Source organism: Pan paniscus, chromosome 5 (genome assembly GCF_029289425.2).
Source record: "Pan paniscus chromosome 5, NHGRI_mPanPan1-v2.0_pri, whole genome shotgun sequence".
Taxonomy (NCBI): Eukaryota; Metazoa; Chordata; class Mammalia; order Primates; family Hominidae; genus Pan; species Pan paniscus.
In genome coordinates, this window is record NC_073254.2 from 105,806,967 (window position 1) to 105,832,934 (window position 25,968).

General features: G+C 40.8%; 1 protein-coding gene and 1 pseudogene across 1 annotated transcript; one reads left to right on the plus strand and one right to left on the minus strand.

The window, feature by feature from the left end:
• The first annotated feature begins 1,145 nt into the window (after positions 1-1,145).
• On the plus strand, positions 1,146-23,114 carry LOC134730510 (uncharacterized; annotated as a pseudogene).
• An 845-nt stretch (positions 23,115-23,959) lies between these two features.
• On the minus strand, positions 23,960-25,968 carry LOC100986356 (small integral membrane protein 11). The gene has a single exon (XM_055113940.2). It carries the CDS (start codon positions 24,233-24,235, stop codon positions 24,059-24,061), a length of 177 nt encoding a protein of 58 aa, XP_054969915.1. The 5' UTR covers positions 24,236-25,968; the 3' UTR covers positions 23,960-24,058.

Sequence of the window (25,968 nt, forward strand, 5' to 3'; positions counted from 1 at the left end):
GCCAGGCTGGTCTCAAACTCCTGGACTCAAGCAATCCACCTGCCTCGGCCTCCCAAAGTGCTAGGATTACAGGCATGAGCCACCGCACTCAGCCTTTTCGTTTCTTCTTATAGTAATTTGCATGTGTGGAATTTGTCTTTGATCACTTTTACGTTGCTCATTTTTATATAAAATTAATTTACCTGACTTTTAAAAGGAGGTTGTTGCAGGATGGGTTTTCTAAATTCTTAGCTCAGCAGTTCCTTCTTTGATTATGTTTGCAAAGTGTTAAAAATATAATGGGTTATTTCTTGAGCTCCCTAAGTTCTGCTTCCTTCCCCTATTTTCACTTTTCTCTTTCCTTTGTCTCTGTTGTGACTGTGCTGCTCAATGTGTGTGTGTGTGTGTGTGTGTGTGTGTGTGTGTGTGTGTGTGTGTTTGAGACAGAGTTTTGCTCTTGTTGCCCAGGCTGGAGTACAGTGGTGCGATCTTGGCTCACTGCAACCTCTGCATCCCAGGTTCAAGTGATTCTCCTGTGTCAGCCTCCTGAGTAGCTGGGATTATAGGCGCCCGTCACCACTCCCAGCTAATTTTTGTATTTTTAGTATTGACAGGATTTCACCATGTTGGCCAGGCTGGTCTTGAACTCCTGACCTCAGGTGATCCACCCGCCTCGGCCTCCCAAAGTGCTGGGATTATAGGCGTGAGCCACCATGCCTGGCCTCAATGTGGTTTTTAAAAACATTGTTTTATTTATTTTAAATTTTGTGGGTACATAGTAAGTGTATATATTTATGGGGTACATGAGGTGTTTTGATACAGTCATGGAATGTGAAATAAGCACATCATGGAGAATGGGGTATCCATTTCCTCAAGCATTTATCCTTTGAGTTACAAACATCCAGTTTCACTCTTTATTTTGAAACTGTACAATTAAGTTATTATTGACTATAGTCATCCTGTTGTGCTATCAAATACTAGGTCTTATTTATTCTTTCTATTTTTTTGTACCCATTAAACATCCCCACCCCCCTGCAACCCCCCACTACCCTTCCCAGGCTCTGGTAACCAACCTTCTATTCTCTAAATCCATGAGTTCAAATGTTTTGATTTTTAGATCCCACAAATAAGTGAGAACATGCAATGTTTGTCTTATTTAATGTAACATGATGATCTCTAGTTCCATCCACGTTGTTGTGACACAGGATTCTTTCAGTGCTGCTTCACTAGCTGGAAATCTCTGTGGCTGGTGGCACCCCTGCCAGAACTTCACTGGGGCCTGCTGGGCTCACCCTTCCCGCTCAGCCTGGCAGGCTGCACTCAGGCTGCACTACCAGCCTGGATCTTGCACCTGCCGCAGCTTTGAACTGGTCTGGTGTGCCACGACTGGCTTCCGCCTTGCTTGCCAGTGTCCGGACAAAGGGGATGTGGCATTGCCCAAAAACTCAGAGATGTCAGCAACTGTGGAGCCCCAAGTGGTGTTACAGGTTTTGCTCAGGGAGTCCCAAGGTCTGAGCCCCCAGGGAGCTTTAGAGTTCAGACCCCCAGGAAGTGGTACAGCTCTCGTTTGTTCCTGCCACCCACAGCTTCAGTGTACGGGGGCGTGTCACAGCTTTTTCGGTTCCATCATCAGCAGCTCGGCAAGCAGGGCATGTGATTCCCAGTGTTTTTTTTCTTCCTCATTGCTCAGTGAGCAGGAGGGAGGGTTACAGTGTTATAGCTCTTTTTGCACCCAGTCCTTCTGGGTTCTTGTCCTGAGACCAAAAGGAATGAGGTACACAGACAATGGAGAGTGAACAAGGAAAAGAAGAATTGTACTGAGTGACAGAAAAGCTCTCGTCAATGAGAGGGGACCTGAAGTTGGTAGCCCTCCGTGTGAGAGGGGAGCTGAAAGCCAGTAGCCCTCTGTGAGGCTGAGTCTGGAGTTTTTATGGGCTCAGAATGGGGGAGTACATGCTGATTGATCCATGGGTGGACGTGGAAAAAGCAGCATTTGATTGACTAAAAGGCATTGAGGAAGTTCTTACTCTGGTCATGGACTCCACCTGGAACTAGCAGCTTGGTTTTCAGGCTTCAGGCTGTCTTTGACTTGAAGGTCAGGTTTCACCAGACCCATTCTTGTCTGCCTAAGAATTTGTCTCTCTTCTGTCACTATCAGTTGCAAATGACAGGATCTCATTCTTTTTTATGGCTGTATAGTACTCCATTGTATATATGTACCACATTTCTTTATCCATTCATCTGTTGATGGACACTTAGCTTGCTTCCAGATCTTAGGTATTGTAAACAGTGCTGCAACAAACATAGGAGTGGAGATGTCTCTCTGATATACTGACTTCCTTTCTTTTGGATATATACCCAGCAGTGGGATTGCTGAATCATATGGTAGCTAAATTTTTAGTCTTTTGGGGAACCACTAAACTGTTCTCCATAGTTGTGCTAATTTACATTCTCACTAACAGTATACAAGAGTACCCTTTTCTCCTCATCCTTGCCAGCATTTGTTACTGCCTATCTTTTGGATATAAGCCATTTTAACTGGGGTGAGATGACATCTCATTTTAGTTTTGATTTGCATTTCTCTGATGATCAGTGATGTTGAGCACCTTTTCTATTTTTTTCTTATTTAATTTTTAAATTATACTTTAAGTTCTAGGGTGCATGTGCACAACATGCAGGTTTGTTACATATGTATACATGTGCCATGTTGGTGTGCTGCACCCATTAACTCGTCATTTACATTAGGTATATCTCCTAATGCTATTCCCCCCCTCCCCCCACCCCACGACAGGCCCCGGTGTGTGATGTTCTCCTTCCTGTGTCCAAGTGTTCTCATTGTTCAATTCCCACCTATGAGTGAGAACATGTGGTGTTTGGTTTTTTGTCCTTGCGATAGTTTGCTGAGAATGATGGTTTCCAGCTTCATCCATGTCCCTACAAATGACATGAACTCATCCCTTTTTATGGCTGCATAGTATTCCATGGTGTATTTGTGCCACATTTTCTTTTTTTTTTTTTTCTTTGAAACGTTTTCAATTTTTTTTTTTTAAATTGATCATTCTTGGGTGTTTCTCACAGAGGGGGATTTGGCAGGGTCATAGGACAATAGTGGAGGGAAGGTCAGCAGATAGACAAGTGAACAAAGGTCTCTGGTTTTCCTAGGCAGAGGACCCTGCGGCCTTCCGCAGTGTTTGTGTCCCTGGGTACTTGAGATTAGGGAGTGGTGATGACTCTTAACGAGCATGCTGCCTTCAAGCATCTGTTTAACAAAGCACATCTTGCACCGCCCTTAATCCATTTAACCCTGAGTGGACACAGCACATGTTTCAGAGAGCACAGGGTTGGGGGTAAGGTCACAGATCAACAGGATCCCAAGGCAGAAGAATTTTTCTTAGTACAGAACAAAATGAAAAGTCTCCCATGTCTACTTCTTTCCACACAGACACGGCAACCATCTGATTTCTCAATCTTTTCCCCACCTTTCCCCCCCTTCTATTCCACAAAACCACCATTGTCATCATGGCCTGCTCTCAATGAGCTGCTGGGCACACCTCCCCGACGGGGTGGTGGCCGGGCAGAGGGGCTTCTCACCTCCCAGTAGGGGTGGCCGGGCAGAGGCGCCCCTCACCTCCCGGACGGGGCGGCTGGCCGGGCGGGGGGCTGACCCCCCCACCTCCCTCCCGGACGGGGCGGCTGGCCGGGCAGAGGGGCTCCTCACTTCCCAGTAGGGGCGGCCGGGCAGAGGCGCCCCTCACCTCCCAGACGGGGCGGCTGGCCAGGTGGGGGGCTGACACCCCCACCTTCCTCCCGGACGGGGCGGCTGGCTGGGCGGGGGGCTGACCCCCCCACCTCCCTCCCGGACGGGGCGGCTGGCCGGGCAGAGGGGCTCCTCACCTCCCAGTAGGGGCGGCCGGGCAGAGGCGCCCCTCACCTCCCGGATGGGGCGGCTGGCCGGGCGGCGGGCTGACCCCCCCACCTCCCTCCCGGATGGGGTGGCTGGCCGGGCGGGGGGCTGACCCCCCCACCTCCCTCCCGGACGGGGCGGCCGGCCGGGCGGAGGGGCTCCCCACCTCCCAGTAGGGGCGGCTGGGCAGAGGTGCCCCTCACCTCCCAGACGGGGCGGCTGGCCTGGCGGGGGGCTGACCCCCCCACCTCCCTCCCAGATGGGGCGGCTGGCCTGGCGGGAGCTGACCCCCACCTCCCTCCCGGACGGGGTGGCTGCAGGGCAGAGACGCTCCTCACCTCCCAGACGGGGTGGCTGCTGGGCGGTGGGGCTCTTCACTTCTCAGATGGGGCGGCTGCCGGGCGGAGGGGCTCCTCACTTCTCAGACGGGGCGGTTGCCGGGCGGAGGGTCTCCTCACTTCTCAGACAGGGCGGCCGGGCAGAGACGCTCCTCACCTCCCAGACAGGGTCGCGGCCGGGCAGAGGCGCTCCTCACATCCCAGACGGGGCGGCGGGGCAGAGGCGCTCCCCACATCTCAGACGATGGGCGGCCGGGCAGAGACGCTCCTCACTTCCTAGATGGGATGGTGGCCGGGAAGAGGCGCTCCTCACTTCCTAGATGGGATGGCGGCCGGGAAGAGGCGCTCCTCACTTTCCAGACTGGGCAGCCAGGCAGAGGGGCTCCTCATGTCCCAGACGATGGGTGGCCAGGCAGAGACGCTCCTCACTTCCCAGACGGGATGGCGGCCGGGCAGAGGCTGCACTCCTGGCACTTTGGGAGGCCAAGGCAGGCGGCTGGGAGGTGGAGGTTGTAGCGAGCCGAGATCACGCCACCGCACTCCAGCCTGGGCGCCATTGAGCACTGAGTGAACCAGACTCCGTCTGCAATCCCGGCACCTAGGGAGGCCGAGGCTAGCGGATCACTCGCGGCTAGGAGCTGGAGACCAGCCCGGCCAACACAGCGAAACCCCGTCTCCACCAAAAAAATACGAATACCAGTCAGGTGTGGTGGCGCGTGCCTGCAATCGCAGGCACTCGGCAGGCTGAGGCAGGAGAATCAGGCAGGGAGGTTGCAGTGAGCCGAGATGGCAGCAGTACAGTCCAGCTTCAGCTCGGCATCAGAGGGAGACCGTGGAAAGAGAGGGAGAGGGAGACCATGGGGAGAGGGAGAGGGAGGGGGAGGGGGAGGAGGAGGGAGAGGGAGAGGGAGAGGGAGAGGGAGAGGGGCAAAAGGCCATTTTCTTAATGCAGTCTATCATTGATGGACATTTGGGTTGGTTCCAAATCTTTGCTATTGTGAATAGTGCCACAATAAACACACGTGTGCATTGTGTCTTTATAGCAGCATGATTTATAATCCTTTGGGTATATACCCAGTAATGGGATGGCTGGGTCAAATGGTATTTCTAGTTCTAGATCCTTGAAGAATCGCCACACTGTCTTCCACAATGGTTGAACTAGTTTACAGTCCCACTAACAGTGCAAAAGTGTTCCTATTTCTCCACATCCTCTCCAGCACCTGTTGTTTCCTGACTTTTTAATGATCGCCATTCTAACTGGTGTGAGATGGCATCTCATTGTGGTTTTGATTTGAATTTCTCTGATGGCCAGTGATGATGAGCATTTTTTCATGTGTCTTTTGGCTGCGTAAATGTCTTCTTTTGAGAAGTGTTTGAGTTCTTTGTAGATACTGGCAATAGCTAAAGTGTTTTATTGGTTTGTTGTTGTTGTTGTCATCGTTGTTGCTGTTGTTTGAGAAAGGGTCTCACTCTGTCACTCAGGCTGGAGTGCAGTGGTGCAATCTGGGCTCATTGCAACCTCTGCTTCCCAGGCTCAAGGGATTCTCCAGCCTCAGCCTCCTGAGTAGCTGGGACTACAGGGGTAAGCCACTACACTCGGCCAATTTTTGTATTTTTTGTAGAAACAGGGTTTCGTCATGTTGCCTAAACTGATCTCGAACTCCCGGGCTCAAGCCATCTGCCTGCCTCAGCCTCTGAAAGTGCTGTGATTACAGGCTTGAGCCACCTTACCCAGTCAAGAGCTACAGTTTTTAAAATGCACTATTCACAATAGCAAAGACTTGGAAGCAACCGAAATGTCCAACAATGATAGACTGGATTAAGAAATTGTGGCACATATACACCATGGAATACTATGCAGCCATAAAAAATGATGAGTTCATGTCCTTTGTAGGAACATGGATGAAATTGGAAATCATCATTCTCAGTAAACTATTGCAAGGACAAAAAACCAAACACTGCATGTTCTCACTCATAGGTGGGAATTGAACAATGAGAACACATGGACACAGGAAGGGGAACATCACACTCCGGGGACTGTTGGGGGGTGGGGGGAGGGGGGAGGGATAGCATTAGGAGATATACCTAATGCTAAATGACGAGTTAATGGGTGCAGTACACCAGCATGGCACATGTATACATATGTAACTAACCTGCACATTGTGCACATGTACCCTAAAACTTAAAGTGTAATAAAAAAAAATGATAGCAGTGGCAGTAAGTGGTTATTACTGCAAGGGATGAACTGTGAGCTTTCAGAATCACAGGTATTTGGGTTCTACCCTCTTCATTTCTCCTTCTTGGGCATTTAGGTAAGAGAGGCCTCAGATGTCTGACTGAGTCAGACAGAAACTGTAAAGCCGTTGGCTAAGTTGTTCAAGGGGATGTTAGAGCCAAAGCCAAGGCTTGTCTAGTGGGCACTGGTAAGGCAGTTAAGGGCTTCCAGAGTGTTGCTACTGAAAAAAAAAATAAGGCTTCTGTGAAAGGATAAGGTGTTCACAGAATGGGCTAGTTGACATTAAGCTCCCAGTCTCGAGAAAATGTCTGTGTAGCAAGGTACGCTGTGAAAGCATTATACAACCCAACCCTATGGCATTTCCCTCTTAGGCTTTTATTTCAGCTCTGAGAGATCCAAGATTCAAGGTAAAAAAATGAATCATTAATTTCTAAACTAAGTACTCTGTCTATGCCTGCCTTTTACATCTATGAATATTAGCTCCCAGAAGCTACATACACTTACAAAAATGGTGAAATCTTACTAAATATAATTTAGAATTATGATGGCCATTTAAGAACACTACACTTTAAGATGTACATTTAAAAATGGAGGCTCCTGGCTGGGCATGGTAGTTCACACCTCTAATTTCAATGCTTTTGGAGGCCAAAGCAAGAGGATCACTTGAGGCCAGGACTGGGCAACATAGCAAGACCCCTTCTCTACAAAAAATTATCTCTACTTGGGAGGCTGAGGCAGAAGGATCACTTGAGCCCAGGAGTTCAAGATTACAGTGAGCTATGATCATGCCACTGCACTCCAGCCTGGGTAACAGAGTAAGACCCTCTCTCTAAAAAAAAACCTAAAATAAAATGAGGGCTCCTGGATTAGGCCCACCCAGAGATGCCCATTATTGTGCAGAAGCTTCTAAAATATTTCAGAAATGTTTTTATTGTCTCTTTCAAAAGACTACAAAACACAAATGAAAAGCTTAAGTGACTAATTGATAAGAAAAACTGGGCTGGGCGTGGTGGCTCACGCCTGTAATCCCAGCACTTTTGGGGGCCGAGGCGGGCGGTTCACGAGGTCAGGAGATCGAGACCATCCTGGCTAACATGGTGAAACCCCGTCTCTACTAAAAATACAAAAAATTAGCCGGGCGTGGTGGCAGGCGCCTGTAGTCCCAGCTACTCCGGAGGCAGAGGCAGGAGAATGGCGTGAACCCAGGAGGCGGAGCTTGCAGTGAGCCGAGATTGCGCCACTGCACGCCAGCTTGGGCAACAGAGCGAGACTCCGTCTCAAAACAAACAACAACAACAACAACAAAAATAAAAACTGAGGCCAGTGGTAGTGGCTCATGTCTGTAATCCCAGAACATTGGGAGGTTGAGAAGGGTGGATCACCTGAGTCCAGGAGTTTGAGACTAGCCTGGGCTGGTATCTCATTGGCCACCAGAAACCCAAAAGTCAAGTTCCCTCTTAGAGCACAAACTAATACTTGTTACCCCAAGGTCAAATGCTCTCTTACAGGACAAACTAACCCTGGATTCAAAAGCCAATAATATCAGGGAGCTGAATCCAAAAAGAGCAGAGTCCAACCTTACAGGAACTTACAGCCCTAAGGACTCTGTGAGGAAGACAGGGGACCTCAAAAGGGGTAAACAGTGTCTTTCCTGCATCTCTCAAGAGGTCTTGTGAGTTGCCAACTATGTTCTTAAGGTCCCTTTTTATAGCTACCAGGACTGTCAAAAGACAAAACTGCAACAAACTCAAATATCTTTCTTGGTTTTTATCTGTAATTCTAGAATTGGGCAATATTTTATTCTGTAAAATAGGATGAGAGTTCCGATGAGCTGAGCAGAAGAGGCTGGTTTTATAGGTAGAAATAAATTGAAGAAAGCAGAAACAGAAAACAAAAAGTGATCGGTCATTTCAAAGTTACTTTTCTTGTAAAGGTTAAAGCAAAGGGGAGTTCCTTATCATGCTGGCTAAAACAGTCCTGCTTGGAGATTTGGCTATTATCTCTCTCTCGATGTCTTGGAAGGTCATATAAAACTCTTAGTAGCTTGGTGGCATGAAACTTCAGCATAAGTAATCCCATTTTGGTTTGGTTTGGTTTGTTGGGCGTAGTGTAGGAGCTTAGTCCAAACCAATGGCCTCCTATAACATTTATTTAACAACACTTTACTTGTATTATATCATCTTGTTCATTCAACAACCACTGAGGGGATAGAATAATTTATACAAGGTCATATAGTGATGGAGAAGATTTTCAACCAAGATTTTTCTGATTACGGAGCCTGTGCTTTTCATCAGTGCAACATTTTTTTCCCAACTTTGTTTGCTCATAAGGTACATGTTATGCAGATTTCTAGGCCTCTTTCTTTTTTTAAATTAATTAATTAATTTATTATTATTATTATACTTTAAGTTTTAGGGTACATGTGCACAATGTGCAGGTTAGTTACATATGTATACATGTGTCTAGGCCTCTTTCTTAGACATTCTGGGTTAGTGGGTCTGGCACAAAGTCCTGAAATCTTAATTTTTATCAAGATCCATAGTTTAGTCTACTGGGTAAATGAATATAGGAGATCTTGCTATATACTATACTCTCTAATATTAGGTAACGAAAATAAGCTTTTCTCCATTCCTAAATTTATATTGCTTACCTAAAGAAGTGAAACCAAATCAGAACATGCCATCTTACATGTAATGAGAGGCAAAAGCTTTTATCTAACAGATAGTTACAACTCTCCATTCCTTCTACATATAAACATGATCAAGTGTTCATCATCCTTATAAAATGGCTATCCCTTCCCTTTCTCCTGCCTTTCCCAACCAAGATTCTTGAAACAGAAACCTACCTTCATGGTCTCCAATTCCTTACTTATTTTGAATTTCTCAACCCACTGTATTTTGGCTGCTGCTTTATGTCATCACAGAACTGCTCTTCACCAATAACTTCCTGTTTGTATTCATATCCACTCTTACCTAACCTGACTTTCCTAGAATAAGTCTTAATTTTGTTAAACTTTATCTGAAAATTGCTTAATCATTTTATCAGGCATTGTCATTTCTTCCCAGAAATAAGTTGTCAATTACATCACGTAAAAAGTTCTGTCCCAGGCCAGGTTTGGAACAATTCTTTTCAGTGGCAGCAGATTTGGAAAAGCAAGGGATAACATATGTAGTACAAAATAAGTGGTGAGATGAAAGCTAAAATGAACATCTGGAAGAAAAAAGCATGGCCAGATGGGGTAAAGTCCAGAAAGAAGAGTGAACAGAGCTGGAGTTACAATGGTAAACTGTGTCTCACTAAAATCTTCCAGCTCCATGAAAAGGGCTGTGGCTTGACGTTTATAAATGTGTGGAAGGAAAGAGAAGTCTATAATAATCTACCTGTTGACACAATATACATTGGGAAGTTACAACTAAACAATTATTTTAATATCACTTCATTTTACCCAGGTATTTCAGGAAAATTTTTAAAAAGATTAACATTTTTACAATGTAACCCAAAAAGTATCTGAGACAGGTCTCAATCAATTTAGACATTTATTTCACCAAGGATAAGGACAATGACTGGGAGAAAACACATGAAATGAGAGAAACAGTCTGTGGCCTGTGCCTTTCTCCAAAGATGATTTTGAGGGCTTTCGTATTTAAAGGGGTAAAACAGGTTGGTGGGTAAAAATGGAAGGTATGATCACATTACTGAATCCACCTGTTGCAAGAGAAAAGGATTAGGTAGGGGAATAGTCAAGTTTTCATCTCATGCCTAGGCACTTTACCTAAGATAAAGTGAACATAGAATAGCTACCTGTGGAAAAATTTTAAAACCTTTTATCTGTAGATATCTGCTTAAGAACAAAAGGAAAGGCAGCTTCTGGCATGAGTCAGCTTTCAGATCATTTTTTTCCTTTTGGCATAGAAAATTGGAATCCCAAGTTTTTATTTTCCTTTTATATTTCTTCCTCCTCTTCTTTTTAGAAATCTTTCAGAGGCAGTATTTTAGAAGAAAATGAGTTTCTGGTCTTGGGTTTTGTCTGATCTCTTGTGGCTAGGACAGTTTATTCCCAGACAAATAGGTCCCACACTGTTAGGAAAGCTCATTTTTAGCAGGTTATGAAGCCTCATGTCTTATGAAGAAAAAAATAGGGACAGGAAGAGAGAAAGACAACTGTAAACAAACAAAAAAAGGAAGAACAATCCTGGAAAAGTGATATAGGTCATATTACTCGGAAGCTCATACATCAATAGGCAGGCATAAAAATGGTTTATGTGTAAAAATAGGTTGCTGTTATTTTCTTCTGAAGTTTAAATTGTCCAGCTTCAGTTTACAAGGCTTTAAGGAAAGCATAGCTTAATTTTTAGTAATTTGAGATGAGGAAAAAAAATAGGAAAAAAAGGGAAAAGAAAAAAGAAAAAAATCCATTATTTTGGGGTCTCAGAGCCAGGAAAAACTTTAGAATTTGGTCTCAATTCTAAATAATAATAAAAATAAAAAAATTTACTCAAGGCTAGAATCTAATAAGTCATACTATAGTTTGAATCATGATTTTTCTCTCTCCATCCCTATTTTAAGACAAAATTACAGTAGAACCAATTTGTTGCAGTATAAGTTTTAGTCTTATTATACTTGGCCTGATTATTTGCATAAGGTGTAGCAAGAACAATTATTTGTCACATAGGCTCTTTTTAAATTGGCTTTGATGGAACTTTACAGAAATCTCAAATTAGATTTTTTAAAGCTTTGAGCCAAGCCACAGATTTATTTGTGCCTGAAAATACCTGTATGAGTTGGGTAAATTCCTCTTCTCTCAAGGTCCCAAGATAACTTGGGGTGCTTGGGCCTGTCAGAAAGTGACATTCTTTACTTGCTACAGGCTAGGAACCCTATATAGGGACTGTGTAGACAAAGTATGAGGCCAGTTTTCCCAGGGGTGTTTCATTGGCTCTATAAATCAATTTTGATTCCTTAAAGCAGTCTGTTTATATTTGAAAACATGCCATTGCAGTGAAAGCCTTGGTAAAATAGCCTCCAATAGTGTCCTGTTACAAAAAACAAAACAAAACAAAACAAAACAGATTCTTATTGCACGTATGCAAATAACTATAATGCCATAAGTTAAGAATAATCACAAATGGCTTCCAAATTCTAAAGAAATCAGGTAGAGAGAAAGAAATATGATCCAGATTCTTCTCACAAGAGTATTACTTTACCCAATTGCTAAAAGCTATAAATATCTCAAAAGTAAAAAGTTTTCTTGACTTTAGAAAACAAAAAAGAAAGGATCAGCAGCATTTTAAGAAAAAAATTATAAAAATACTCTCTTGGTCTTTTGTTAGTTTAGTCCATGCTATTTTTGTTTTCCCCAATATTGGGCCAGCAGTTTTTATGAATATATTAGCTTTCTATGAGAGTCCTGGAAATTGTTTTTGTTTTGTCCTTTTCTATTTTAATGGCACAATTTTCAAAGTACCAGAGATCTGCATTTAAGAGTACCCATTGGAGTCCCATGGCTGATTATAAACTGCTTTTTGAAAAGGACTGAAACAAGACAACAATTGTCTGTGAATGACAAAAGTTTTCGGACAGCCACAGTTAAAGACACAATTGACAAGGAAATCTGGTCATCTCTGTGGCACACAACAATTTAACATACCAATTATAATTATTACTGGCAATATATACTGAGACATATCAGAATTATACAAATTTTATATAATTTTGTAACATACTAATAAAATTTTTAAATGAATATAACTCAGAGAAAGCTAAATGTCATTTTATATTTGGCAATGCTTCTTACATGATTTTAATATATCAAACAGCCAAATATGTCTCTTTTGGACATTGGAGGATCTAATATCTAAAAGGGTTAATCAGGTAAAACAAACTTATTTTGAATTTGATTTTGGAAAGTTTGTCAAATGTCAAAGGTTTAAAACACTTGATATTACAAAATAGAATCCACATCACTAAAATGATATTTCAAGTTATCATTTAGTTAGCCAAAATGAAAACTCAAAGATTTAACAAAGGCAAAAACTTTTATTCTTCAGAGAGGAGACTTAATTTCCCAAATCATAAGCCCTGATTAAGACAGCATGAGGCCAATTAAATCTGCCTCTCAAATCTGATAAACAAATCTATAAAATTGTGAGCATCTTGATCATAGGATTTAATTTTTTTTTTTTGAGATGAAGTCTCGCTCTTGTCCCCTAGGCTGGAGTGCAATGGCATAATCTTGGCTCACTGCAACCTCCGCCTCCCAGGTTCAAGTGATTCTCCTGCCTCAGCCTCCCGAGTAGCTGGGATTACAGACGCCCACCACCACGCCTGGCTAATTTTTGTATTTTTAGTAGATGGGGTTTCACCACGTTGGCCAGGCTGGTCTCGAACTCCTGACCTCAGGTAATCCACCTGCCTCGGCCTCTCAAAGTGCTGGGATTACAGGCATGAGCCACTGCACCCAGCCCCAGGATTTAATTTTAATAAACCTTTAATTTTTTAATTTTTAATTTTTTTTAAATTTTATTTTGAGATAGAGTCTCTATTGCCCAGATTGGAGTGCAGTGGCATGATCATGGCTCACTGCAGCCTCATCCTCCCAGGCTAAAGTGATACCCCTGCCTCAGCCTCCTGGGTAGCTGGGACTACAGGCATGTGCCACCACACCTAGATAAATTTTTTTGTTTTTTTGTTTTTTTTTTTGTAGAGATGGGGTTTTGTCATGTTGCCCAGGCTGGTCTTGAACTCGTGGGCTCAAGTGATCCTCCCACCTTTGTTGCCTTCCCAAAGTGCTGGGATTACAGATGTGAGCCACTGTGCCCAGCCATAAACCTTTTTATAAACTTTTATAATTAAAAAATGTGTTAATATTCCAAGAAACCCTTTTTAAGCTGACACAGGAGCTCAGATACTAGTCTTGCATCAGTGTGCCTTTGATATTAATACTTAATTTATAGATAGACTCTGAACTAATTTATCTCTCAAAATTGGCCCTTACAATCTCCTGTGTCCACCTCTTCCCTGATAGTCTCTGGCCTAGAGGGGCTGAATAGTTTTAATTTCTGGCCCTGTGTCTCATGTACACAGTTTATTTTGACTGTCAACTTCTCCTGGGTCAGAAGATGAGGCTTTAACTACTGTCAATGTTTAAGATTCAGCAGAACTTGGTCCTGTTTTTAGACCCAAGAGTCAAAGCCCTGTAACTTATCACCACAAGGACTTTAAAAGTTACATATATGTAATAACCTTACTTTAAAAAATTTTAATTTTAATTTTCATAAACAAACCAAAACATAATCACAATTACACAGGAATTATTTTGATAAAACATAAAATCCATTTGTTAGGTCAGTTACCAAAAGGCAAAAAAGTCCTTCTGAAATATGATTGGTTTTCCCTATGAGGAGTCTATTTAGATAACTTGGAAGTCAAAACTAATGAAAATAGTACTTGAATTAGTTAGACATAGGAAGAATGTACTCTGGGTCATAAGTGAAATTTTTCAGTTTTATAGAAAAGTTGAAAGCCAAAGCACAGAATTTTATATTGGAAGAAAACATTTTCTTTAGACTTTTAATGTAAAACATTTTTAGCATCAGGCAACAACAGCAGTTGGAACATGAAAAAAGTTACAACAGCTGATGAAGAAGTTGAAGAAAGAGGTATTACTTCAGGCCTTCTCAAAGGGGACATAAAGCTGAAAACAGTGAGGCACAATAAAAGTTGAACTTTTGGGTTAAAAACAAAATTAAGGCCAGGCACAGTTACTCACGCCTGTAATCCCAGCACTTTGGGAGGCTAAGTCGGGTGGATCACTTGAGTCCAGGAGTTCAAGACCATCCTGGGCAACATGGCAAATGCCCTCTCTACTAAAAATACAAAAAATTAGCTGAGTGTGGTGGCACATGCCTGTAGTCCCAGCGACTCAGGTGGCTGAGGTGAGAGAATCACATAAGCCCGGAGGTCAAGGCTGTTGTGAGCTGAGATTGTGCCACTGAACTCCAGCCTGGGTGACTGAGTGAAACCCTGCCTCAAAAAGGAAAAACAAGTACAAAATTAAAATCTCTTCTAATTTTATTAAGAGTAAATTAATACCTTAAGAAAATTTTGTTGTTCTAACCAATTCTTAGTGTATTAGTGTATTTTTAATATCCAAGTCCAATCTCTAGAAGGACTATTACAAATAATTCATACAAATTTATTTGCATAAATTTATATAAATATTATAAATAATTTCCTTTTAATTATAAGCAACTTGATCAAGTTTTTTAAATCACAAGTTCTCTTTTTACAAACTTTATTACAACTTACACAAACCATTTACAACGTGCTTGGACTTGCCTGTTTTATTCTAAACATCCCTCTTTTCTAAATAACCAGTCATTTTATTTTAGGGCAAAAATTTACAAGATTCTTTTCTGTATAAAATTATTTTCCTTTTAACTTTTCTTACCAAAAAAATCTCTTTATATTTATAACTTCCTTTACATCACTCTTATTTACTAGTTTCTTTTGCCCATTTTCATAAATAAGCTTTAAATAACCTTTGAATTAGACAAAAATATTTTTTCTTTAAATAAGAACACTTTTTTTAAAGAAAATGTTTTCCTATAAAGTAATTTTAAAAATTTAAAATAATGCAGATATTTAATGAATGTCAGTTGTTTAATTCAATATAACTTTAGATTCTAACTTATATGGCAAGTTTATTTACAAGAATTTATTCCATTACATTTATCTAATTAATTAAAAATAGTTTAACTAGATTACTTATGAAAATTGTGATAGTAATCATTTGAAGTTATTTCCCTGTTAACCATTTTAATAGCTAGTGAATATCAGGCTTTTTCTTAAATAAGAACTTTAAGATTAAGTGAATTTTTTTTTTGTCAGTAACTCAGGATTTAGTTGTTTCTAGTAAATCAACAATATTAAATTTCTTACTTATTAAAAATACACAAAGATAATTTTCTCTTGGGCTGCAAGCTTTATAACCCTCATGCTAAATTCTGACACTTATAATGTCTAGCAGAGATAAATATTAGACTGCTTGACCAGTAAATCTAAACAATAACATGTTGACTATTCTGAAGCCATTTCTAATTTTATTTTACCAATAATTTCAAACCAGCTTGCTTATTTATTTATTTATTTATTTATTGAGACAGAGTCTCCCTCTGCCACCCAGTCTGGGGTGCAGTGGCACGATCTTGGCTCACTGCAACTTCTGCCTCCCAGGTTCAAGTGATTCTCCTGCCTCAGCCTCCTGAGTAGCCGGGACTACAGGCATGTGCCACCACGCCTGGCTAGTTTTTGTATTTTTTAGTAGAGACAAGGTTTCACCATGTTGGCCAGGCTGGTCTCAAACTCCTGACCTGAGGTGACCTGCCCACTTCAGCCTCCCAAAGTGCTGGGATTGCAGGCATTAGCCACTGCTGCTGGCCCAAACCAGCTTATTTATTAAGAATTTACTTAAGTCACATGAACTTGAAAAAGCGTTTGGGCTCAAAATTTCTATTTTTCTGATACAGAGTTTATTTAAGTTTTTTAATGCCAATTAATCAGAACTCTTTTGTATATTTTTGGTAGTGAAACATTATATACATGACACATAAATTCATATACACATTAGACATGCAGATAGAAGCCAATCTTATAGACTTATAAGACTTCCTTTTTTTTTCCTATTTTAGATTTCCAATTTCTTGATAACCTCATTCATTACCCTAGGCAATTGTCATCTAGATAGCCCTAAGTTTGTATACTAAATGAATAAGTCCTTGGTGAAGATCACGGCAAAATTTACTTCTCAAGATACAGAGACAGAGAGAAAGAGAGAGAGAGAGTCTGGTGTGCCAGTGGAGATTAAAAATGGATGCCAAGTCAATCATAAAATTATAGAAATCTACCATAGGATTGCATAAGGAGACCAACTGTATTTACATGGGTAGTTTTAAATTTAGCCTTTAGCCTCTATCTTTTAGATGCATCTTTGAGCTCTCGGCGGAGCTAACACTGAATCCTGATTATCCAAAAAGATAGCGATAACATGGAATTAGGTCATGTAATGATTTTATAGTGAACTTTGTTACAAAGACTTTTTTATCTGTCTAAACCCCACCCTTATCTTAAACACTTAAGAGTAGCTCCTGTTGTAATAATTATTTCATTCAAAAAAGAAATCAGGGCCTGGTGTGGTGGCTCACACCTGTAATCCTGGTACTTTGGGAGGCCAAGGTAGGTGGATCACCTGAGGTCAGGAGTTTGAGACCAACCTGGCTAACATGGTGAAACCACATCTCTACTAAAAATACAAAAATTAGCCAGGTGTGGTGGTACATGCCTGTAATCCCAGCTACTTGGGAGTCTGAAGTAGGATAATCGCTTGAACCTGGGAGGCGGAAGTTGCAGTGAGCTGAGATCACTCCATTGTACTCCAGCCTGGGCGATAAAGTGAAACTCCATTGCAAAAAAAAAAAAAAAAAGAAATCAGGTAACAGAGTACAAAAGCAAGAAGTTTAAGATCTAAGAGCAACTTGTCTGTTTATACTCTTGGGGTTCTATAAGGAAAAACGGAGGTTTCTTTTCAAAAAGGAATCTGTTACCATCTCTGTTTTCTTTAAGGAATCCTAGGCTGTTAGAAACTTTAGGTCCCTCATGCAGCAGAGAATGGCAAAAGGAAAGAGAGACAGGCATAAGTAAATGGAGAAAACAGAATTCAATTGACTGGAGAAGAAAAAAAAAACTTTCTCAGAAAAAAAGATTCTAGGAGTGAAGGAAAGCATAGAGGGCTCTTATATATATATTTATATATGCATATATGTCTATATATGTATACATATATTTATAAATATATATTTGTATATACATGTATATATGTATGACATGTATACATATATGTGTATACATCTTGGATATTAGCTTTTTAAATTTTTTTATTTTTATTTTATATATTTTTTTATACTTTAAGTTCTAGGGTACATGTGCACAACGTGCAGGTTTGTTACATATGCATACGTGTGCCATGTTGGTGTGCTGCACCCATTAACTCGTAAACTTTTAACCATTAAGCTTTTTTTCTTTTTCTTTTTTTAAAATTTCAATAGTTTTGGGGATACAGGTGGTTTTTTGTTACATGGATAAGTTCTTTAGTGGTGATTTCTGAGATTTTGGTGCACCCATCACCTGAGCAGTGTACACTGTACTTAATGTATAGTCTTTTATTTCTCACCCCCCTCCCACCCTTTCACCTGAGTCTCCGTTGTGTCATTCTTATGCCTTTATATCCTTATAGCTTAGCTTCCACTTATAAGTGAGAACATATGATGCTTGATTTTCCTTTCCTGAATGACTTAATTTAGAATAATGGCCTCCAATTCCATCCAGGTTGCTGTGAATGCCATTATTTCATTCTTTTTTATGGCTGAGTAGTATTCCATGGTGTGTGTGTGTGTGTGTGTGTGTGTGTGTGTGTGTGTGTATATATAACCACATTTTCTTTACAGACTCGTTGCTTGACGGACATTTGAATTGGTTTCATATTTTTGCAGTTGTGAATTGTGCTGCTATAAACATGCGTGTGCAAGTGTCCTTTTTATATAGTGACTTCTTTTCCTCTGGGTAGATACCCAATAGTGGAATTGCTGGAACAAATAATAGATCTACTTTTAGTTCTTTAAGGAATCTCCATGCTGTTTTCCATAGTGGTTGTAGCAGTTTCCATTCTGACCAGCAGTGTGAAAATGTTCCCTTTTCACCACATCCATGACAATGTCTATTAATTTTTTGATTATGGTCATTCTTGCAGGTATAACATGGTATCGCATTGTGGTTTTGATCTGCATTTCCCTGGTAATTAGTGATGTTGAGCATTTCTCCATATGCTTGTTGGCCATTTGTATATCTTCTTTGGGAATTGTCTAGAATCCCGGCACTTTGAGAGGCTGAAGTGGGTGGATTGCTTGAGCCCAGGAGTTTGAGTCAGCCTGGGCAGCATACTGAAACCATGTCTCTACAATTGAGGCCTTGTTCCCCATAATTTGGAACTTTCCTTCAGATTTGACCAAGTCAGGTATAGTTAATCAAACCTAAAGGGAAAAAGATCAAAACAACAAAAACAACAAAAACAGAAACAAAAAAAAAAACAAAAAAAGTTAAGCAAAACAAACAATTGCACAGTTTATACAATTACTGGGCTTTCTAATGGTAAGAAGAAATTAAGACCAGCTGTTTGTTAATCGTAAATTTTAGTCATTAAGGAGAATTCCCAAGACAAAACTCCAATTCAGCTACTTACCTAGGAATGGAGCTCAAGCTGAAGACTACTCTCTACCATCCTAGAAGCAAGAAAAAACTAAAACTTGTCTTCCCTGTTAGAAGTGAGCTGAAACTCCAAATAAGAGTTGCCTGCTTTCCCTCCTCATGGAAGCAAGAAAACTCACCTGCCTTGTTGGAAGTGAGTAAAACTCCAGAAAAGGAATTGTATGGCAAAATGAACTTTAGACTCAAAATTTTGGGAGATCAGGGATTCTCTGGAGGGAGTGCTCCTGGACTTCAGCAAATTGTCCTATTTATTTGAACAATAAAGATAGCTCAAGCTGGTACCAAGTACTGATATGAGATTTGTCAAAAGTCAGGGTCACCTCTAATCATAGTCCCTTTGTGGTCACGAGTTTGTAAACCAAGAAGTATCTAAGCCAAGTCTCAGTCAATTTAGACGTTTATTTTGCCAAGATTAATTAAGAACAACGCTCAGGAAAAAGAACATGGAATGACAGGAATAGTCTGTGTTCCGTGCCTTTCTCCAAAGATGATTGTGAAGCCTTCAACATTTAAAGGGGAAAAGCAGGCTGATGGGGATGATTAATATTGTACAGTGAAAAATGCATAGTTTTTTTTTTTCCATTAAAAATGGGAAAATAGGCATGGAAAAGGCAAATAGCTTATTTAAGTTTATCTAAGAAATCTGTGGTGGAGGTGAGTCTTCCCACGCCTACGGAATTGTTTCTCAAAGAACCTACTGGACTCTGCTATCTTGACAAGACCTCACTGTAGTTTTGTGAAATTTATCGTGTGTTTCATTTATTTATTTAGAACTGTGGCCTTAATAGCTGTACATTGGTAAAGCTATGGTATTCCTATGCAAAAAACAGAAAACTCCCCAGAGCAGAATGCCTTCTATTCCTGTAAGATTTTCCTTTGAAAGTTGATCCTAATGCTTCTGATACCTTAGACAAGATTTTCTGAGAGTATGACAGAATTCTTCAAGTTGGACAGTGGTAAACAGCTGAACATGGACATCCCCCCAACCCTCATGAAAACAGCCTGACTTTGAACAAAAGAAGGAAATCACCAATGATGAGGCATTGGCATGACCAAGGCTGATCTCACAAATAATTTGGGAACTATTAACAAGTTCTGTCATAAAGCATTTATGGAGGCTCTTCAGGCTGGTGCAGACATCTTCATGATTAGGCAAATAGTTTGGTGTTTACTTTTATTCTGCCTATCTGGTGACTGATAGAGTGGTTGTGATCATAAAGCACAATGATGATGAACAGTAAGCCTGGGAATCTTCTGCCAGGTATTCCTTTACTGTATATGCTGACCATGTTGAGCTCATTGGTAGTGGTACCAAAGTGATCCTCTGCCTTAAAGAAGACCAGACAGAGTACTTATAAGAGAGTTGGGTCAAAGAAATAGTAAAGAAGGACTTGAAGTTCATAGGCTATTCTATTACCTTTTATTTGGAAAAGGAATAAGAGAAGTAAATCACTAATGATGAGGTTGAGGAAGAGAAAGGTGAGAAAGAAAAAGAAAAAGATGATGAAGAAAAGCCCAAGATTGAAGATGTGGCTTCAGACGAAGAGGATGACAGTGGTATGGATAAGAAAAAGAAAATCAAGGCTGGATGCAGTGGCTCATGTCTGTAACCCCAGCACTTTGGGAGGTCGAGGTAGGTGGATCCCTTGAGGTCAGGAGTTCAAGACCAGCCTGGCCAACATGGTGAAACCCCATCTCTACTAAAAATATGAAAATTAGCTGGACATGGTGGCCAACACCTGTAGTCCCAGCTACTCGGGTAGCTGATGCAGGAGAATCACTTGAACCTGGGAGGTGGAGGTTGTAGTGAGCCGAGATCATGCCGCTGTACTCCAGCTTGGGCAACAGAGTGAGACTCCAAAAAAAATGCTGCAAAAGGTTAGCAAAATTGAAAAATTTCTAATTAACATATGGCAATTAAAATAACTCCTATTGTTATTTGTGAATTTGATCCTGTCATTATGATGTTAGCTGGTGGACATGGATGAAATTAGAAATCATCATTCTCAGTAAACTATCGCAAGAACAAAAAACCAAACACCGCATATTCTCACTCATAGGTGGGAATTGAACAATGAGATCACATGGACACAGGAAGGGGAATATCACACTCTGGGGACTGTGGTGGGGTGGGGGGAGGGGGGAGGGACAGCACTGGGAGATATAGCTAATGCTAGATGACGAGTTAATGGGTGCAGCGCACCAGCATGGCACATGTATACATATGTAACTAACCTGCACAATGTGCACATGTACCCTAAAACTTAAAGTATAATAAAAAAAAAAAAGAAAAAGAATTAGAAAATAAAATAAAATAAAATAAAATAACTCCTTAGGTGATGAAAGTAAGATGTGTTTTTGGTTAAGGGAAAAAAAGGTAATTTTTGTACCAAAGTAGAATGACTGGCTGTTTCAAAACTAGAAAGAAAAAAGACTGTAGAAGGCTTGTGGAAGGTTAATCTTATAAAATAAATTTTAAGTGTGATCACATTGGCTAAAGTTAGAAGAGAAGTTTTCTAAGTTTTCCTTAAATTGAACATTAATTTCAAAGGTATACATTGATACAAAACTAGAATTTGGTTCTCTCTATTAAAACAAGATTTTTCTTGGAGTGTTGAGCTGCTCTTAATGGCAAATAATGAAAGGTTTTTCTTTACCTTTCAGGTAATTGGTCTAGGAAAAAAGTATGTGTTTTATCATAATAGTTCCTGTGTTTTATGTTGCCTTTATTAAGGCTTTGATTACTTAAGAAAATTGAGTCCTCTCTATTAAAGAGCTCACGTTTTTCTACAAGTAGGCATTTTTCAAAAGAAATATATAACCCTATGTTTGCCTTTTTCTTTTCTTTTTGAGACAGAGTCTTGCTCTGTCACCTAGGCTGGATTGCAGTGGCATGATCATGGCTCACTAGCAGCCTCAACCTCCTGCGCTCAGGTGATCTTTTCACCTTAACCTCCCATCTAGCTAAGACTACAGGTGTGTGCCACCATGCCTGGATAATTTTTAATTTTTTTGTAGAGATGAGGTTTTGCCATGTTGCCCTGGTTTGTTTTTTTGTTTGTTTTTAGTGATACGGTCTTTCTCTGTTGCCCAGGCTAGAGCACAGTGGTGTGATCATAGTTAAGCGCAGCCTTGAACTCCTAGGCACAAGCAATTCTCCTGCCTCCCAAGTATTTAGGACTACAGGGGTATGCCACTGTGCATGGCTAATTTTTCTTTTTTTTTTTCTTAGAGACAGCATGTTGCCATATTGCTTAGGCTGGTCTTGAACTCCTGGCCTCAAGGGATTCTCCCACCTCAGCCCACCAAGGCACTGGGATTACAGAGTGTTTGCCTTTTAAAGTCTTTTCATTATCACTCTGGTTAAATGAGTAACTATTATTTCCACAGTGACCTGTAATTCTATTTGTTTTTTTTTTTTTGAGATGGAGTTTTGCTCTTGTCGCCCAGGCTGGAGTATAATAGTGTGATCTTGGCTCACTGCAACCTCTGCCTCCCGGGTTCAAGCGATTCTCCTGCCTCAGCCTCCCAAGTAGCTGGGATTACAGACGCCCACCACCATGCCTGGCTAATTTTTTTATATTTTTAGTAGAGACGGGGTTTCACCATGTTGGCCAGGCTGGTCTCGAACTCCTGACCTCAGATGATCCACCCGCCTCGGCCTCCCAAAGTGCTGGGGTTATAGGCGTGAGCCACTGTGCTTGACCAACCTGTAATTCTATTTTTATCAGGTGTCTTAAACCTTTGATATTTTGACAAGCTTTTTAAGAGCAAACTCTTAAGTCTTTTAAAAAATTTACCTGTACCTCATCTGTACTAAAATACAAAAATTAGCCAAGCATGATGGCGGGTGCCTGTAATGCCAGCTACTCAGGAGGCTGAGACGGGAGAATCACTTGAACCTGGGAGATGGTGGTTGCAGTGAGCCAAGATTGCGTCACTGAACTCCAGCCTGGGTGGCTAAGCAAGGCTCTGTCTCAAAAAAAAAAAAAAAAAAAAAAAAAATTACCTGAAATTAACTTTGGGATTTTTCAGTTGGGCCCATGAAAAGCTACAAAGGATGTGTCTCTCATCTTGTAAAGATATTAATTAGGCTTATATTAAGTGTTGTGTTATAGGGGAAGCATTGTCAAATAATAAGTGATACTGGATTTTTTGAGTTATATCTATGGGTGTCTTATTTATATGAATGTTCTAAAAATCGTATGGGATTCCTAGAAATCTGATATGTTGTCAATCACAATATTGGTTATTATGTTGAAATGTTGTATGACACAGAAATAACTAAATTTTCTGACCAATTGCTGATTATAATGAACTCATCATATTTTAACCATGGTCATCCTAAGTCTTTGTCATCCATAGAGAGTGGTTTTGATTCTTCTCTAAAAGCATTTGCAATCAACTATAGTCCAAAGTTGCTTCTTCTTCAAGGAAACTCATGACAAGTAAGGATGGAAAGAATTCTGATAAATACAGTTTTTGAATAACCTTAATGTTATGCCACTGAACTGGGTAAGATTTCTAAGAACTCTAAAAAACTGACTGTTTTATAAAACTGCTAACTCAACATCAAGCAGAACAAGGATTATATACCAAGGAAATATTTGGTAGTGGCAGATTTTCATTCTAAATGAGTCAGTACTGAAATTATTATTAAGATACACAATTTGAATGAAGTCCATGACCCAAATCAAATCACTGAAGCATAGTACCATGCACCTTAATTAGAGAAACAAAATTGATATTTTTTTTACAAAGGTATTTTATTTTAGTAAACAAAATACTGATTCTTTTATTATTATTTTTTAAAATTTAAATTAAAAAAATGTTTTTTGAGACAGAGTCTTGCTCTGTTGCCCAGGCTGGAGTAACAGGCCAGTGGCATGATCTAGGCTCGCTGCAACCTCCACCTCCTGGGTTCAAGCAATTCTCCTGCCTCAGCCTCCTGAGTAGCTGGGATTACAGACGTGCACCACTACACCGGCTAATTTTTGTATTTTTAGTAGATACGGGGTTTCACCATGTTGGCCAAGCTGGTCTCGAGCTCCCGACCTCAAGCGATCTGCCCTCCTCAGCCTCCCAAAGTGCTGGGATTACAGGCGTGAGCCACCATGCCTAGCCAATACTGGTTCTTTTAAAAGCACATATAAATTCACAGTATTTTAAGTGAAATGTCTAGGTTGGGACTTTATCCTCTGACACATTATTCAATAATTAAGTATTTCTTCTCTTTCTTCTCAGCCGGAGTCCACTCAAGCTGACATTTACATTGCAGAATATTCAGTTATCTTTTTTCTCTGATTGCTTCTTCCTTTCAGCCTCCAGTTTTTGTTGTTTTGCTTCCAACCTTTTTCTTTGGTATATTTTCACTCCAGCAAATGCCAGGCAGAGAATTAATGTTTTTGCTGCCAAGATATACAGCAGCAGGTGCACGTGTTCGAGAACCTTCCAATTCATGGTAGACCAACTATGAATTCACTTCTGATCAACACAAACCCCCACCAGACAAGTACATGAGAGGCGGTGGGAAGGTCAGCCCCAGGGAGCTGGAAGGTCTCATTGCTCCCAACGACAGAGCCTCCTGTGCCTGGCCGCACACAAACCATCCAAAACTGATATTTAAGAGGATGTAAATCCAATGGTAAATATGGACAGATAGAGTTTTCCTATGAGTTTTCCTTCCTGAGTCATTAAAACTCCCATTGTTAAAAAGCTTTGCACTCCATGACTTATAATGAAAGAGGTAAAATGATCCAAATTGTGAGAAAATATTGGTGTTGTTACTGTTCTAAAACTGTTAACATAGTTTATGACCAGCCATGATGTGACTAATTTTAAACATATTTTTTGACTATCATATAAAGAATGGTTATATGTATAAATCAGTGAGAATGGAAACAGTGAGACCGGTAATGGTGCTACTTAAAGTGCTGGTCTGCAAAGAGATAAAGAGCTTTCTCAGAATACAAAACGATTTATTCCTTGTTTCATCAAGAAAGCTTGCTATGAAAAAAGTATGTTAGCTGGGTTGGGTGCAGTGGCTCATGCTTGTAATCCAAGCACCTTTGGAGACCAAAATGGGAAGATTGCTTTAGGCCAGGAGTTCAAGACTAACCTGGGCAACATAGCAAGTTCCCATCTCTACAAAAAATTAGAAAAATAGCCAGGTGTCATGGCACTTGCCTATAGTTCTAGTTACTTGGGAGGCTGAGGGAGGATGATTGCTTGAGTCCAGGAGTTCAAGGTTGCAGTGAGCTATGATCATGCCACTGTACTCCAGCCTGGGTGACAGAACAAGATCCTGTTTAAAAGAAAAAAAAAAAGAAAAAAAAAGAAAAAAAAAAGAAAAGGCTGGGCATGGTGGCTCACCCCCGTAATCCTAGCACTTTGGGAGGCCAATGCGGGAGGATCACCTGAGGTCCTGAGCTCAAGACCAGCATGGCCAACATGGTGAAACCATGTCTCTACTAAAAATACAAAAATTAGCCCCGCGTAGTGGTGCATGTATGTAATCTACCCGGGAGGCTGAGGCAGGAGAATTGCCGGAACCTGGGAGGCAGAGGCTGTAGTGAGCCAAGATCATGCCACTGCACTCCAGCCTGGGCTACAGAGTGAGACTCTGTCTCAAAAAGAAAAGAAAAAAAGGGAAAAGAAAAGAAAAAGAAAAGGAAAATAAATTTCAGCTGACCTAAACATTGTGCTTAGCAAAGTAGTTGATTTTCAAGTTTCTTATGTTGTCATGGACTAGAAACAAACAGTTCTTGTCTGTGGGTCTCACTTTGAGTAACACTTCTTAGATTATTGCAATAGTTAGAGATGACAGTGAATGGGACTGAAGCAATAATAGTAGAGATGGTAAGAAGTGGACATATTAGGGCTCTATCGTGATGGTAGAAACAGAAGGATTTGCTTAAAAATTCATGGAGGTAGGAGAAAGAGGGATTAAGGATAATTCTCAGAGTTTGAACTCGAGCAACAAAGTAGTTGGTAGTGGTGTTTACTGTGTTATAGAAGACCAGGAGAGAAGCAGCTTTGAGGGGGGATCTCAAATATTCTGTTTTGAACATGTCATCTTTGGGAAGCCTATTAGAAATCTCAGTGGAGATGTTGGGCAAGTAGTCTTGAATGCCACAGAGAGGTTAGGGCTTTACATGTTTTAGAAAAAGGTAATTTGTTCACATGTTTCAAAC